Raw genomic sequence first — 14,446 nt, forward strand, 5'->3', positions numbered from 1 at the left:
AATAGAAATGTATGCTTTTGTTTGTAATCCATGTTTTTACATCTTTGCATATAAAATAAAATTTTAATGCTAATTTATGTTATTTTTGTTTTTATTTTTGTAAAAATGCATTTGTAATTATAATAATACAATTGTAATAATTACAATGTGACAATTTTAAATATAATATTTATTGTATTTTTTTATATTTTATGTTATTAGGGTAAGAATTTTTTAAAAATTAAAAAGATGTGAGACAGTATGAACTGCATAGAAAGCCAGTCCTGGAGGCAAGATGATCTGAGTTCCAGACTTCCTTTTGATACATATTAACTTTGTGACAATGGATAAGTCTTTTAAAACCTTGGTAAATTTTCTAATTCTATAAGTTACCAACGAGGTGATAATCAACATGGAGGAATGAGTTTCCATACTAGGAGTTCCCCACATTGATAAAATCACATGTACAGCTCAAATAAATAAAAGCAACAGTTATAAGAAAGACATAAATAATAATTAAAATAGTACAAGATGTTTTAGGAGATCATCGATACCTGCCAGATGGTGGCTGTTGATTACCCATTAGGTATGCCATCAAAGAAATGTATGCTTCACTTGAGATTTTAACTAAATGACCTCGAAGGCCATTTCTATTTCTGAGATTCAATAAGGATACTAAGAATTATTTATTTTATTATTTTTTCTCAATAGTCTTTTATTTTTCCAAATATTTATAAAGATAGTTTTCAACATTCACTTTTATAAGATTTTTTTGTTTTGAACTTTTTCCTCTCCCTTCTCATTTCCCCCTTCCCAAGACAGCAAGCAATCTGATATAGTTAAACAAATACAATCCTTTTAAACATATTTCCATATTTAACATGTTGTACAAGAAAAATCAGAGCAAAAGGGAAAAATTATGAGAAAGAAAAAATGAACAAACAAAAGTGAAAAATACCATGCTTCAATCTACACTCTGTCTCCATAGTTCTCTCGCTCCATATAGATAGCATTTTCCATCCCAAGTCTATTTTAATTGTCCTGAATTACTACATTTCTGAGAAGAGCCAAGTCAGAGTCACATAATCTGGCTGTTACTATGTATAGTGCTTTCTTGGTTCTGCTCATTTCACTCAGCATCAGTATATGTAAGCCTTCCCAGGATTTTCTGAGATCAGCCTGCTCATCTTTTTTTTTTTTTTTAATAAAACAATATTCCATGATATTCATATGCCATAATGTATTCAGCCCTTTCCCAATTGATGGGTCTTCATTCAATTTCCGATACCTTGCCACTATAAAAATTATTGCTTCAAAAATCTCTGGCCATATATGTCCCTTTTCCCTCTTTTATGATTTCTTTGGGATACATACCTAGTAGTGATACTGTTGGATATAAAGCTATGTACAGTTTGATAGCCTTCTGAGCATATTTCCAAATTATTCTCCAAAATGGTTGGATCATTTCACAATTCCACTAACAATGTCCCAATTTTCCCATATCTCCTCCAACATTTATTATTATTCTGTCATTTTAGGCAATCTGAGAGATGTGAGGTGGTATCTTATTTCTCTAATCAAAAATAATTTAGAGAATTTTTTCATGAGTATAATAAATGGCTTTAATTTTTTCATCTGAAAAGTATTCATACCCTTTGATCATTGATCAATTTGGGAATGACTTGTATTCTTATAAATTTGATTCTGTTTTCTATATATTTTAGAAATAAGGCTTTTATCAGAAACACAGCTGTAAAAAATTGCCAGCTTTCTACTTCCCTTCTAGTCTTGGCTGCATTGGTTTTGTTTGTACAAAAAACTTTTTTTAATTTAATGTAATCCAAATTATCTATTTCACATTTCACAATCTTTATTTATTGTTTGGCCATAAATTCCTCTCTTTTCCACAGATCTGACAGGTAGACTATCCCTTGCTCTCCTACTTGTATATAATAATATCACTCGTTCTGTCTAAATCATGAACCCATTTTGACCTTATCTTAATATAGAATATGAGATCTTGGTCAATGCCTAGTTTCTGCCATTCTATTTTCTAGTTTTCCTAGAAATTTTTGTCACATACTTAGTTCTTATCCCAGATGCCAGAGTATTTGGGTTTATAACATAATAGATTACTAAAGTCATTGACTTTTGTATTTTCTGAATCTAATCTATTCCACTGATCCATTACTCTCTTAGTACCAAATGGTTTTGATGACCACTGCTTTACAATATAGTTTTAGGTCTAATACAGCTTTCCTTTGCATTTTTTTTCATTAATTCCCTTGATATCCTTTACCATTTTTTTCTTCCAGATGAGTTTTTGTTATTTTTTCTAGTACCATAAAGTAATTTTTGGTAGTTTAAGACTAATTTAAGTAAAATTGTCAATTTTATTATATTAGCTCAGCCTATCCTTGAGTACATGATATTTTTCCATTTCTTTAGAGCTAACTTTGTATGAAAGGTGTTTTGTAATTGTGTTCATATAGTTCTTGGCTTTGTCTTGGCAGATAGATTCCTACATATTTTATATCACTCAAAGTTATTTTAAATGGGATTTCTCTTTCTATAGCTTACTGCTAGGCATTTTTGGTAATACATAGAAATGCTGGTAAAATTTGGTATATGTGTCTTTATTTTCCACCCTACAACTTTGCTAAAGTTGTTCATTGTTTCTAGTAGTTTTTTAGTTGATTCTCTACAATTCATCAAATATCCCACTATATAGCAATTGATAAGAATTCTAACATCTGGCACATGTCATGATTGGTACATGTAACCCACCCTCTGCTGTTCCTTTTAGAACAGCCTCGAACAGAATTGGAATGGGAAAACAGCTATGCCCTGAAGATGTTTCTATTTCAATTTGTCAACTTAAACAGCTCCATCTTCTACATTGCATTTTTCCTGGGCAGGTAAGTCACCTCCACACACCTGGTGATTCTATCTGGAGCAAAAGTCTCTTTCCCTCCTGACATTCCCTATCTTCCTTACCTTATCCTAGTATTAAAAAAAAAAAAAAAAAAAAAAAAAGCCTTTTCCTTTTTATTATAGGATATTTGTATTAGGAATAAGCCAATATTTAAGATTGGAAATTGAACAGTGCTAATGGTGTATAGTTCTTTTCATTTTTGTGTGTCTCTTTGTGTCCATCCTTGCAACAGGGATTCATTGTATTTGTACAGCAAATAACTTTGCACACAGGTATATCTCCAGTCACCTTGATTTACATCTTTCCACAGAACCTAGATGACTGGGGAAAAAAAAAGTGAGACTGATGACTTTGCACAACCCTTCCTCACTTAAATCTTATTTATCTGTATTTCATATCTCTGATGTTATGGAGTCTTCTAGCACAAAGGACAGATGACAACAATAACAATAATAACAAATACCTAGTATGTCACCTGATAAATATAGTGATATATCTTCAACTGGAAGCCTGTCTTGTTATCGCTGTTGCTGCTGTTTTTTGTTGTTGTTTTAACAGCTTTACAATCGCACACAGTGCTGTCATGAAATGGCTAGTTTCAATTCATTTTAAAATTCTTTTAAATCTGTGATTTCTGGAGGCCAAGGGTCTATTTGTGAAATCTCAGTAAAGGAGAAATCTGTGAACTGTACAGTTCTGTATCATTTGGTCATATTCTTAACCACTTGTGGGCCAAGGCTTTGTTTATGGCTGGGTTGAGGGCAACCATTCAGATATCTGCATGAAAACTAGAAAGAGTACTCATCCACATTAGGAATCGAGGAAGAATATCCAGATGACAGCTCCATATGAGTAAAACAACTGATAATTTTCCATTCTTTCTCTTTTATTTTAAGCAAACTTGATTTCAATTCAGGAAACACTTATTAAATTTCTATAGTCTTCACTGTGTTAAACTCTAGGAAAACAAATAAAAAATGAAACCATCTCTGCTCTCAAATAGCTTCTACTGTGATTAATGCATTAGTTTTGAGTTAATTCCTTGAAAGTAGAGATTGTTCCTTTTTTTGTATTTCATATTCCTTGAGCCTTCAGAGATCAATGCATGTGTGTTGATTGGTTGATACAAATAAAGCCAAAACAAGACATTTGGGAACTGGTTTTTGCCAATAACCCTTTCTTAAAAAAAAAAAAAAACTCTACCTTTTTTGAATTCCCAATTAATTCTAATGAATTGAAAATTTTTATTTTTATAGGTTTTCAGGACGTCCAGGAAAATATAATAAACTTTTTGACCGATGGAGATTGGAAGAGGTGAGCATCTGATGGTGACATAGTTGGCTAACATGAGAAAAAAGAACTACAGGATTATAAATGAGGGAATAGTGAAGTGCATAGAAAAAGTACTAAACTTGGGCCTTAAGATATCTGGGTCTGAATCTCAGTTTGAATGGTTCCTAGCTAGATAATAGCTATACTAATTTAGTTAATCTCTCCTAGCTTCAGTTTCCTCAATGATATAAAGCTGATCATAATGATTGTGCTAATTATCTTATAAGGGCTTTGGGAGGAAAGGCCTCATACCCAACCCCTGTCACTTGTATCTTTAAATATCTTGAGCAAGATATTGAATCTCCATGAATCTAGGTCTCCTCATTTGTAAAATAAAAGGGTTGTTCTACTTGAATTCTCAGGTCTGGTTCCCAAGATGTGATTCTGTGATTCTGTCTTAAATCTCCATATAAATGTGAATTTTTATTATAGATGATGCTAACAGCTAGACCTTCTGGCATTTGTTCATCAGAATATCCCTTGGAGAAAAATAGAATCCAGGAAGTAAAGTGTCCTTCAAAAATAGGTCTCTAGCATCCAGAGGACATAATTTAGAAGGGACCTCAGAGTGCATTGAAACTGGCCAACTCATGATAGCAAAGAGGAAAAACTAAATCTTCTCTCTCCCAGAAGTGAGTTATTTGCTCCTAATCATGCAGATATTAAGAATTAGAGACAGGATTTAAATGTAAGTTCCAAGACTCCAAACTCCATGCTTTTTCCTCTGTATCACATTGACTGTAATGTTAGAATCAAGAACAGTTTAGAGATTTCCTAGGAGTTGGCAAATAAAACTAATGCAACCTTGGGAAAGGTCCTTGTCATTCATGAAACAGCTTCCATTAAATGTAGTGCCTGAACGAGAGCTGCATTTCTAATACCATTCCATGGATCTACTGAAAATAAACAGCTATTTTTCCTGGTGGATATTAACAAAGTGCAACAGGTTTTTCTACATCTTTTCATCTGATATAATTAACCTCTTCCTAATGCAAATGCCCTATTATGCTTCCAGAACTAAAGATAAAAACAATTACCTGAAGCTACTTAGGTGAACCTGGTTTTATGCAGGTGTTCCAGAATCCTTCAGAAACTAACCACAATCCTCAGGGAGAGTTTGCCACAACCAATCACCTCAATTCCTCAGAGATGAACCAACCCAAGCACATGTCATTGTGATTTTGCTGCAAGACTCCAAAATGATTCCATAGTTTCAAAGCTGAGGAAAGGGACTAAGAAATTACCTATCTAATCATCTAATCATTCTATAGAAAAAAAAAACTGAACAGTGTACAAAGTGATGGCAAAGTTGTAGATGATCAGCTGTGAATGACTTTGCTATTCTCAGCAATACAATGATCCAAACTACTCTTACTTAAGATGACAAAGGTTATCCATACCCAGAGAAAGAACTGATGGGGTCTGGATACAGATTGAAACTCACTTTTTAAAAACTTTTATTTTTCTTGAGTTGTATTTTTTGTTGTTGTTGTTGTTGTTGTTGTTGTTTTGTTTTGTTTTGTTTTGTTTTGTTTTGTTTTGTTTTTGGTGGAGTGGGGGATACCTATGTTTTCCTTCACAAGATGACTTTAATGGAAATGTTTTGCATCACTTCCCTGGTTTCTTATCATTGGAGGCATGGGAGAGACTCTACAACTGTTAAATGGAAATATTAAAAATGGTTTTACATTTAACTGGGAAAAACAAAAACATTTAAAAAAAAAAGAGAGAGAGAAACAAAAACAGAAAAAGAGAAAGAAAGAAAAAAAAGAAAAAAATCCAGATTACTGAAATGGCTTGTCCAAAATCACATAATTAGAAAGTAGCTCACCTGGAATTAGAATCCAGACTTTTGAACACAAATGTTTTATAGTTAATGCTATGGATAGGCCAAGAAAAATCTTCCCTGAAAGATTAACCATCTAATATCCACCCTGTTATAATGAAAGGGATTTCCCTAGTCCATGATTTCTATCTACTAGGAATGAGGAGGGGCCAGATTGGGAACTCTGTTGATCAAAGACAGATACCTATAGGTTCATTTATCTAATACCTTGATATGTTGCTTTTCAAGGTGAAACATTTAGTAAATTAGGATAAAATTGTGTATAAAGGCCTTAAAACTATTATAAAATCATACAAAGTTATTTGAAAGTAATAAGCAGCCATAGACAAGCACAGCAAGGATTAGTTTTTATTCTATAATGAGAAAAATATGATTGGGAACATGTCATGTTGGAGGAAAGACCAGGTTTAGGGTTAGGATAGCCTGAGTTTGCATTGTCTGATATATACTAACTGTGACATGGGCAACTCTAAAAATAAAAGTTGTAGAGCAGCTGGATAGATCAGTGAATTAGAGCCCCAACCCCAAAATCAGGAGGAGCAGAGTTCAAATCTGGCCTCAGAAACATGGCAAGTCACTTAAGTCCATTTTCCTCACAAAGGAAAAAAAAAATCTAACATGCAAAACAGTTACTGATCTGCATTGATAAAAGATTCTCCTTCACAGGGGAAATTAAATCATAGTTCCAGTCCAATCTAATAAGAAAAATCTGTATTAGATTATTGAGTATAAAGCAAACAGAATTAAGCATTGAGCATAATCAATACTCTAAGAGAAAAGGTCATTGTATTATTGTTGTTCAGTCATGTCCAAGTCTTCAAGATTTCATTTGGCGTTTTCTTGACAAAGAAGTGATTTGTCATTGGAGTGGCTTGCCATTTTCTTCTTTGGTCCATTTTAAGCTGAGAAAACTGAAATAAACAAGTTTAAATGACTTGCACAGGGTCACACATAGTTGCACAGTGTCTAAAGTCAAATTTGAACGCTGGTCTTCTTGATCTCATGCCTTATACCAGCTGCATCACCTAACTGTCTGTCCTGGGATCTAAGGCAGACTTGTAAATAATAATTATGTGTTAGCAATTAATCATTCAATTATCTTTATCAATGTGATTTTCCAAACAGAATTTTCCTTCATTTTTTTAATTGAAGGAACACAATACAACAAATAATAGATCATAACATCCCATGAATATAATAGGAATCATCTCACTCATCATACATAATGAAAAACAAGAACAGTGAATTGTTTTTGGTTTTTTTTTTTATGTTAGTGCAACATAAAGTACTTTTAAAATATATATCCTTTCTTCTTTATGCGCTTCTGCAATGGATGATAAAATATCTTAATTGTTTTTGTTTGCTTTTTATTTGTTTGGAATTTTTAGTTGTATCTTAAGTTGTGTTATTAAAATGTTATTTTAACCTCACTGTTACCTTGGGAGGTAGGCGCTATTATTATTTCCCTTTGAAAGATGAAACAATTGAAAAATTAGTTGTGTTTAAGAAATAGCATGAAAGCTAATTTGTCTGGGTTGGAGGGTGCTAAAAGAGGATTCATGTAAAATAAGTTTGAAAAAGTAAGTTGAAGCAAGATTATGAAGGCCTTCTAGTAACATGAGTGTTTATCTTAGATACTAGAGATAATGAGGAATCATGGGATTTATTTAGTAGAGTGTGACAGATCAAGTATGTTCTTTAGGAAAATTACTTAAGCAGAGTATGAATGATGGAGAAATTTGAGGTAGGTAGAACTACCAGACAAGAGTGGATGGGATCCTGAACCATGGTGGTGTTTGAGTGGAAAGAGTGAGGTGATTATGAAATATGTTAGAGAGATTTTTTAAAAATACAATAAAATTTGGCAACTGGTTGGGTGGGTGAGATGAGTGAAAGGCAGGAGTCTAGGATGGCGGTTGTAAATCTGGGTGACTTGAAGGATGGTGGCCTTGGTAAAAATAGAAAAGTTTAGAAAAGACCTGAGCTTGGAGTAAAATGTAATGTCATATAATATATTATCATGTCATGTAATATGTGATGCAGATCATAAGCCATCCAAAGCTGTTTATCCTGAGTGATTTTCTATGTCCTACCAAAATTGTAAAAGGGGCAGGAAGGACTCATGCATGGGCCACTGCCACAGAACTCGGGAAGCATCCTTCGTCACAACTCTTAAGTGATCTGTTTGGAAAAGAGTGATTATCTTGGGGGAATTGGTGGATTTTCCTTCCCAGTTGCTTTAGAGATACCCAGTTGATAAATGCTTTAAGGGGCCATTCTCAATGAACATGGGTTCTTGGCAGGGTAATAATGAATGAAAGGCAGATATTCTTGTATTAGAAATCAAGCCATGACTGTCATAAAAGGTTGTGGCACTTTTGAGACCATTACACAGATATTGTTATTATCCCCATTTTACAGATAAGGAAATTGAGGTTGAGGGAAGTTAAGGGACTATCCCAAGATTACATAGGTAGCATCAAAAATGACACTTCAACTTCTTTTCTGATTCTAAACCTATTGCTTTCCTACACCTTAATGATGGCAATAATGATGAAAGGGGAGACTATTTCTAAGTGTTTCATGATGCTATTAAAAGTTCTGCAATCATTACTGCCATATAACTATGCTTCAGTGTTTGCTAATCCTAATAGTATATTTTAATATAATATATTTAAAATATAATAATATAACAGTATAGTTATTTTTCATCATCATGAATGATGCTAGATAGCATTTATATAACACTATAAGGCTTGCAAAATGCTTAATAAATATTATGTTATTTTAACCCCACTATTACCTTGGGAGGTAGGTGCTATTATTATTCCCCTTTGAAAGATGAGACAATTGAAAAAAAGAAAGATTAGCTTGCCCAAAATCCTACAGTCATTACACGTCTATATTTGAACTTGGACCTTCTTGATCTCAAATTCAGCTTTTTATTCATTTTGCCACAAAATGAAAGAGGAGGATCCATTGTAGGTAAAACTGTGGCATAAACTGGCTTGTGTTCTCTCTCCATCCTTTTCTTCTCCATTTTTGCTTTGTATTCATCACCTTTCAACTGCCCCCAGATTTTTGAGCCCTTCATTGTAGTTTCCAGGCAAAGACTATACAAGTCTGCCATTTCTGAATAAGAGTCCATGGTACAGATATTTCCTGATCTCCCTTCCTCCCCATTTCAAGAAAAAAAAATGTATCCATCCTCTTAGGATTGTTCTCTTATAAATCTTATATCCTATAAATCAACCAGTATTTGTCATTTTGTAGTAGAAAGACCCAAATGACAGGAAACTTGGCTCAGTATTTCTGAGAAGTGTAGAAGGAAAATTACTCAATTTGTAGTTAGAACAAATAGGTTCAAATCTGAACCCTGCCACTTACTAGCTGGGGAAATTGAGCATTTTACAACCCTGTGTCCTCATCTGTAAAATTCTCTATAGCTCCAAGGGTTGTCCAATAGGAATGATCATCAGGCTTCTTCCCTTGTGTGGCTTTCAGGATCAAGCCATGTGACACCAGGACAAGAGACTGAGGTTCTTAGTGTCCTAATTATTCTCCCTTTAGAGGCCTAAGACTTGGCAAAGAAGATGAAGGAATAGATCAAAGCTGAAGAGAACAAAGAGACCATCATCATTTCATAGAAAAAAAGTCCTCAGGATATTTCCCAAGCTGGAAAAGAGAAGGACATGTGAATCACAACTCAGATTCACAACATTATCATAATGCCTCCAAGCTAAAATCAAGTACATTGTTAATTATAATTCACATTTCTACATATTTATTTCTAAAGCCCCTTCCCTACAAAGACTTTATAAGGAGAGGGAGAGTATAGTTTAGAGGCTAGGCAAGGGATCTGAAAGACCTCCATCTTATACATTTATATGGACACAGGTAGATGACAAAGAAGGTATAGCACTGGGCTTGAAATCAGGAAGATTCATCTTTAGGAGTTACTACCTGTATGACTCCGGACAAATTACATAATCCTGTTTACCTCACTTTCCTTTTCTGTAAAAAGGAGGTGGAGAAAAAAATGACAAACCACTCTAGTGTTTTTTGCCAAAAAAACTTCAAATGGGGTCACAGAGAGTTGGATGTGCTTGAATAACTGGATATGAATGTCATTTATGTGATCCTTTGCAACTCATACATTTCTGTCTAGGCAGGGAGAGTACCTTCATCTCTAACCACTCTTCTCTTTCATTTCTTTTCTTGAAGTTGTCTTGCCCATTCATTGCTACTTGAGAGCAAGAACTGTCTTTCTCCTTTTATTTCTATTCCTAGCACTTAGCACAATGTCTGGTATGTAGAAAGTGCTTAGTAGCTTCTTTTTGTTTCTCATTCAGTTTCCTTATCTATCAAATAAAAAGGTTGTACACTAGCAGCCTCCAAAGTCCCCTCCAGTTTTAAATCTGTAATTGTAAAAGGGTTGTTGCTTTTATTTTTGTGGATGAGTATACCAAAGCACCCAGAGGCTCTGATGCATGATCCCAAATCCTGCCTGATATCTTAGCACAAAGAACATTTGAAAAGCAGGACTCGATCCCAAATTCAATGACACCATGTCATGTAACCGTTCCTCTGCATTATGCTCTTTCTCTCCATTAAAAATCAGGGGGTTCACACAACTCTCAGATTGGCTAAGATGACAGAAAAAGATAATGATGAATATTGGAGGGAATGTGGGAAACCTGGAATACTGATACATTGTTTGTGGAGTTGTGAACTGATTAACCATTCTGGAGAGCAATGCGGAACTATGCCCCAAAAGTTATCAAACCATATATACCCTTTGATGCAGCAGTGTTTCCACTGGACTTATATCCAAAAGAGATCTTAAAGGAGGGAAAGGGACCCACATGTGCAAAACAAACAAACAAACAAACGAAAAGCAGCCCTTTTGTAGTGGCAAGAAACTGGAAACTGAATGGATGCCCATCAATTGGAGAATGGCTGAATAAATTGTGGTATATGAATATTATGGAATATTATTGTTTGGTAAGAAACAACCAGCAGGATGATTTCAGCGAGGCCCGGAGAGACTTACATGAACTGATGCTGAATGACGTGAGTATTTGGCAACAACATTATGATCTTTCCATTATTTGAAGGCCTCCATCTCCTAAGTCTAAAGTTCCAGTGCCTCCCAATGACCGTCCTTCAAGCTTTCTCAGTTGAGATCCTTCTTGTAATTCAGGTTGGCCTAGTTAGGTCCCATTTGGCTCTTTGATTTTGTGATTTCTTGATTTAATCTCCTCTAGTCTTTCAGGGAATGTTGCCTAGAGGGCCAGAAACTTTTTCCATCTCCCCAGAAGGTATGTTGTCCCCAGATGTAAGGAGCATCTTTCCCATTCAGGTATTTATTGTTCTTTTTCAGTGCCATCCCAGCGGCTGTCTCATTGACCTTTGCCTGCAAATGAGTGTCATCATGGTTTTAAAGCAGACATGGAACAACTTTATGGAACTGGGATACCCGTAAGCATATTTGTTCTTCTTGAAGTATTTCCTTATATTCTAGATTTAGGTCAGGCAACTTTCCCTGAAGTCAAATACTTTTAAGAAAAAGGGTCTCCTAAGTCTTCAATGAATCCAATGGATCTGACCTTACAAGGGCTTCTCGGGGGAAAAAATGAATAGCTATTTCATCCCTACAAGAAAACAAACAGGATCAGACCTGGAGGTACATTTGGGTACCATTTATTTTCACAAAAGAAAGATCAATGGGGGAATGTGGTTTCCCATCGATTTCTGTTTTTATCCATTCCTTTAAATTGCAATTTGGGTGCTGACATGGCAATATTTTAATGAACCAAATCATGTTCCATCCATTAAAATAAATTCTTTCAACATATGTTATACTCGTATTATAGGATCCTCACGGACCAATTGATCAAAGTTAGCTGAACTGGGTTTTAGAGGGTAGTTGAATTGAGGAACACAAAGTCTTGTTAATGCTTGATATTAAAAAAAAAACTCAGGCAGCTCCATCAAACAATATTTGGATTCCTTTCCCTTCTTTCCTCAACTGCTATGTTGTCCTTGTAATGCAGTGGAATAGCATATTCTCTACAATCAGAAAATCTTGATTCAAATTCTCTCTCTGTAGTCAACTACAATACAGTTTGACTTTGGGCAAGTCACCTAATAGGATTATGCTTCAATTTCCTTGTTTGTAAAATGAGAGGTTTGAACTGATCTTAAGTTCTTTCCAATTCTACATCAGAGGTTCTATGAATTCAGTCCTACTCAGTAATTATTTATTAAGTGCCTTGGATAAGGGGGATATGCATTCACATTCATAGGATGAAAAAGTCCCCATTCTCAAAGACCTTCTCCTTTGGAGAGAAGTGGGAAGGGCAGGGTTGAGATACAATGCATTAATGAGTAACTATAACATGTGTCAATATGTCTAGTAAGAATATTAAAGGTCCTCCTTATTAAAAATTCACTCTGAAGTAGGCCATGGAGTACCACAAATTCAGCTAATCATAGAAACAATTATATTTTAATGACATGAAGATCAGTGGAAGAACCCAAAGGGTGTGAAGGGAACTTGATTCAGATGGAGAAGGCAGGGTCCCAGGGAAACCTGAATCAGAATTGGGATGGTGACCTCAGAGGTAACCATCAGGGCTGGGATCTAGAACACTGGGGCCTACTTCCATCAGGAACATGAACAGATCTGGAATCACATATCCTAGGACACTGTCCCAAGCTGAATAATCACTTAGACATGATCTAGAGTCTCATGATATTCTCTTGTAGATTATTCCATAACTGGTGGACCCAACACAAGATTAAACGGAATGAGCAGGTGATGAAGTTACCACAGTGGGAAAAAGATTGGAATCTACAGCCCATGAATCTCCATGGATTGATAGATGAGTACTTGGAAATGGGTAAGGATGTATACATAGGGTGTCAATATGGGAGACATTCAGCATCAGATTAGGAGCACAATAGGGACTATCTGAAAGCATATTATCTTCTAATAATAGAACTATTACTTATTCTGCACACTGGTTCTGTTAGACCACAGAAGGATCAGGGGTGTCAAACATTTGCTTATTTCTTTGAAATATTCTGAAATTCTGGTCCTTTGAGTTTTTGCAGGCTGAGATTATATTGAGAGACAGCTTGTCACAGTGGATAGAGGGCTGAACTGGAAGCCAGGAAGATCTCAATTTAAGGTCCATTCTTGAAACATGTGATCTTAAACTGAATCTCTCTGTTCATGTTCTGAACAACTTTGTCAGAGAGGGAGAAAAGATGCCAGCCTGCATTGGTATAAGGAGAGTCCTCTTTTGGTGAAATGACAAGTTCTGTCTCTACCTCTTAGAGTCTCCTTAGGATAGAATTTGTCTTTGTTTTAACTGTTGCATGCTATTGCTATTTCATGTGGAGTATAATGGAAAGAACACTGCTTTTGAAACCAGAGGACCGAGATTCCAACCTAGCCATATGCTGGTTGAATGGGCTTAGTCAAGTCAACTTAAGCCTTTGCATCTTAGTTTTATCCTCATAAAATAAGAGTATTGAACTAGGTAACATCTAAGGGTGGCTCCTTAAGGATCTCATGGTCCACTAAAACCTCCTGTCTTTCTTATAGTCCATCTGTCGCCAATCCCTACTCATCCAACTTTTTTTTTTCTTTTTTCTTTTTTTTTTTTTTAATCTTGGGATGATAAGCATGTCTCAAGCTTTTAATCAATATAACTATGTAATTATTAGGCAACCACTTAACCTTCTTCAACCCAGTTTACTTATCAGAAAATCAAAAGGGTTGAATTAGACTATGGTGATTGTTCAGTAATTTTTCAATTGTGTCCAACTATTCATGACTCCATTTGGGGCAGAGATACTAGAGTGGTTTTTTATTTCCTTCCCCAGCTCATTTTACAAAGAGAACAGGAAAATCAGGTCAAGTGATATTCCCAGAGTCACACAGCTATTAAGTACCTGAGGTTGGATATATGAGTCTTCCTGACTCCAGGTCTAACAGTAGCCAATGCAACATTTAGTTGCCCCTAGAACCAGACTAGTAATTCCTAATCAATTTTTTAGTAAAAGGATTCCTTTTTTTAAAAAATTTAGACAAATTCTCCACAAGGTAGTCATGTTTTCAACATATGTTGATTAATAATAATATAATAAAGAATTATTTTTAAAACTATCGAGAATTTAGTAACAAGTTAATTTGTATTTATTAATCACATAATTATATTGTGGGTTCATTACAATATGGTACATAATATGTCATATTACATCTATCACAGTTATTAGTTGTTATCACATCTACTAACATTTATGTATTATATACATATACCTATCTAAAGAAATCAATATGA

At 34.8% G+C, this 14,446-nt stretch overlaps 1 protein-coding gene across 5 annotated transcripts in view; it reads left to right on the plus strand.

The window, feature by feature from the left end:
- Positions 1-14,446, plus strand: part of ANO3 (anoctamin 3) — a 375,533-nt gene that overhangs the window by 339,553 nt on the left and 21,534 nt on the right. For all 5 annotated transcript variants that reach the window (XM_051967103.1, XM_051967101.1, XM_051967102.1 and 2 more), the window contains 4 exons: positions 2,786-2,897; positions 4,171-4,228; positions 11,476-11,573; positions 12,864-12,997. In XM_051967103.1, coding sequence (XP_051823063.1) covers positions 2,786-2,897; positions 4,171-4,228; positions 11,476-11,573; positions 12,864-12,997 — 402 coding nt within the window. The remainder of the gene's footprint in view (positions 1-2,785; positions 2,898-4,170; positions 4,229-11,475; positions 11,574-12,863; positions 12,998-14,446) is intronic.

The sequence above is a fragment of the Antechinus flavipes genome, chromosome 6 (assembly GCF_016432865.1).
Source record: "Antechinus flavipes isolate AdamAnt ecotype Samford, QLD, Australia chromosome 6, AdamAnt_v2, whole genome shotgun sequence".
Taxonomy (NCBI): domain Eukaryota; kingdom Metazoa; phylum Chordata; class Mammalia; order Dasyuromorphia; family Dasyuridae; genus Antechinus; species Antechinus flavipes.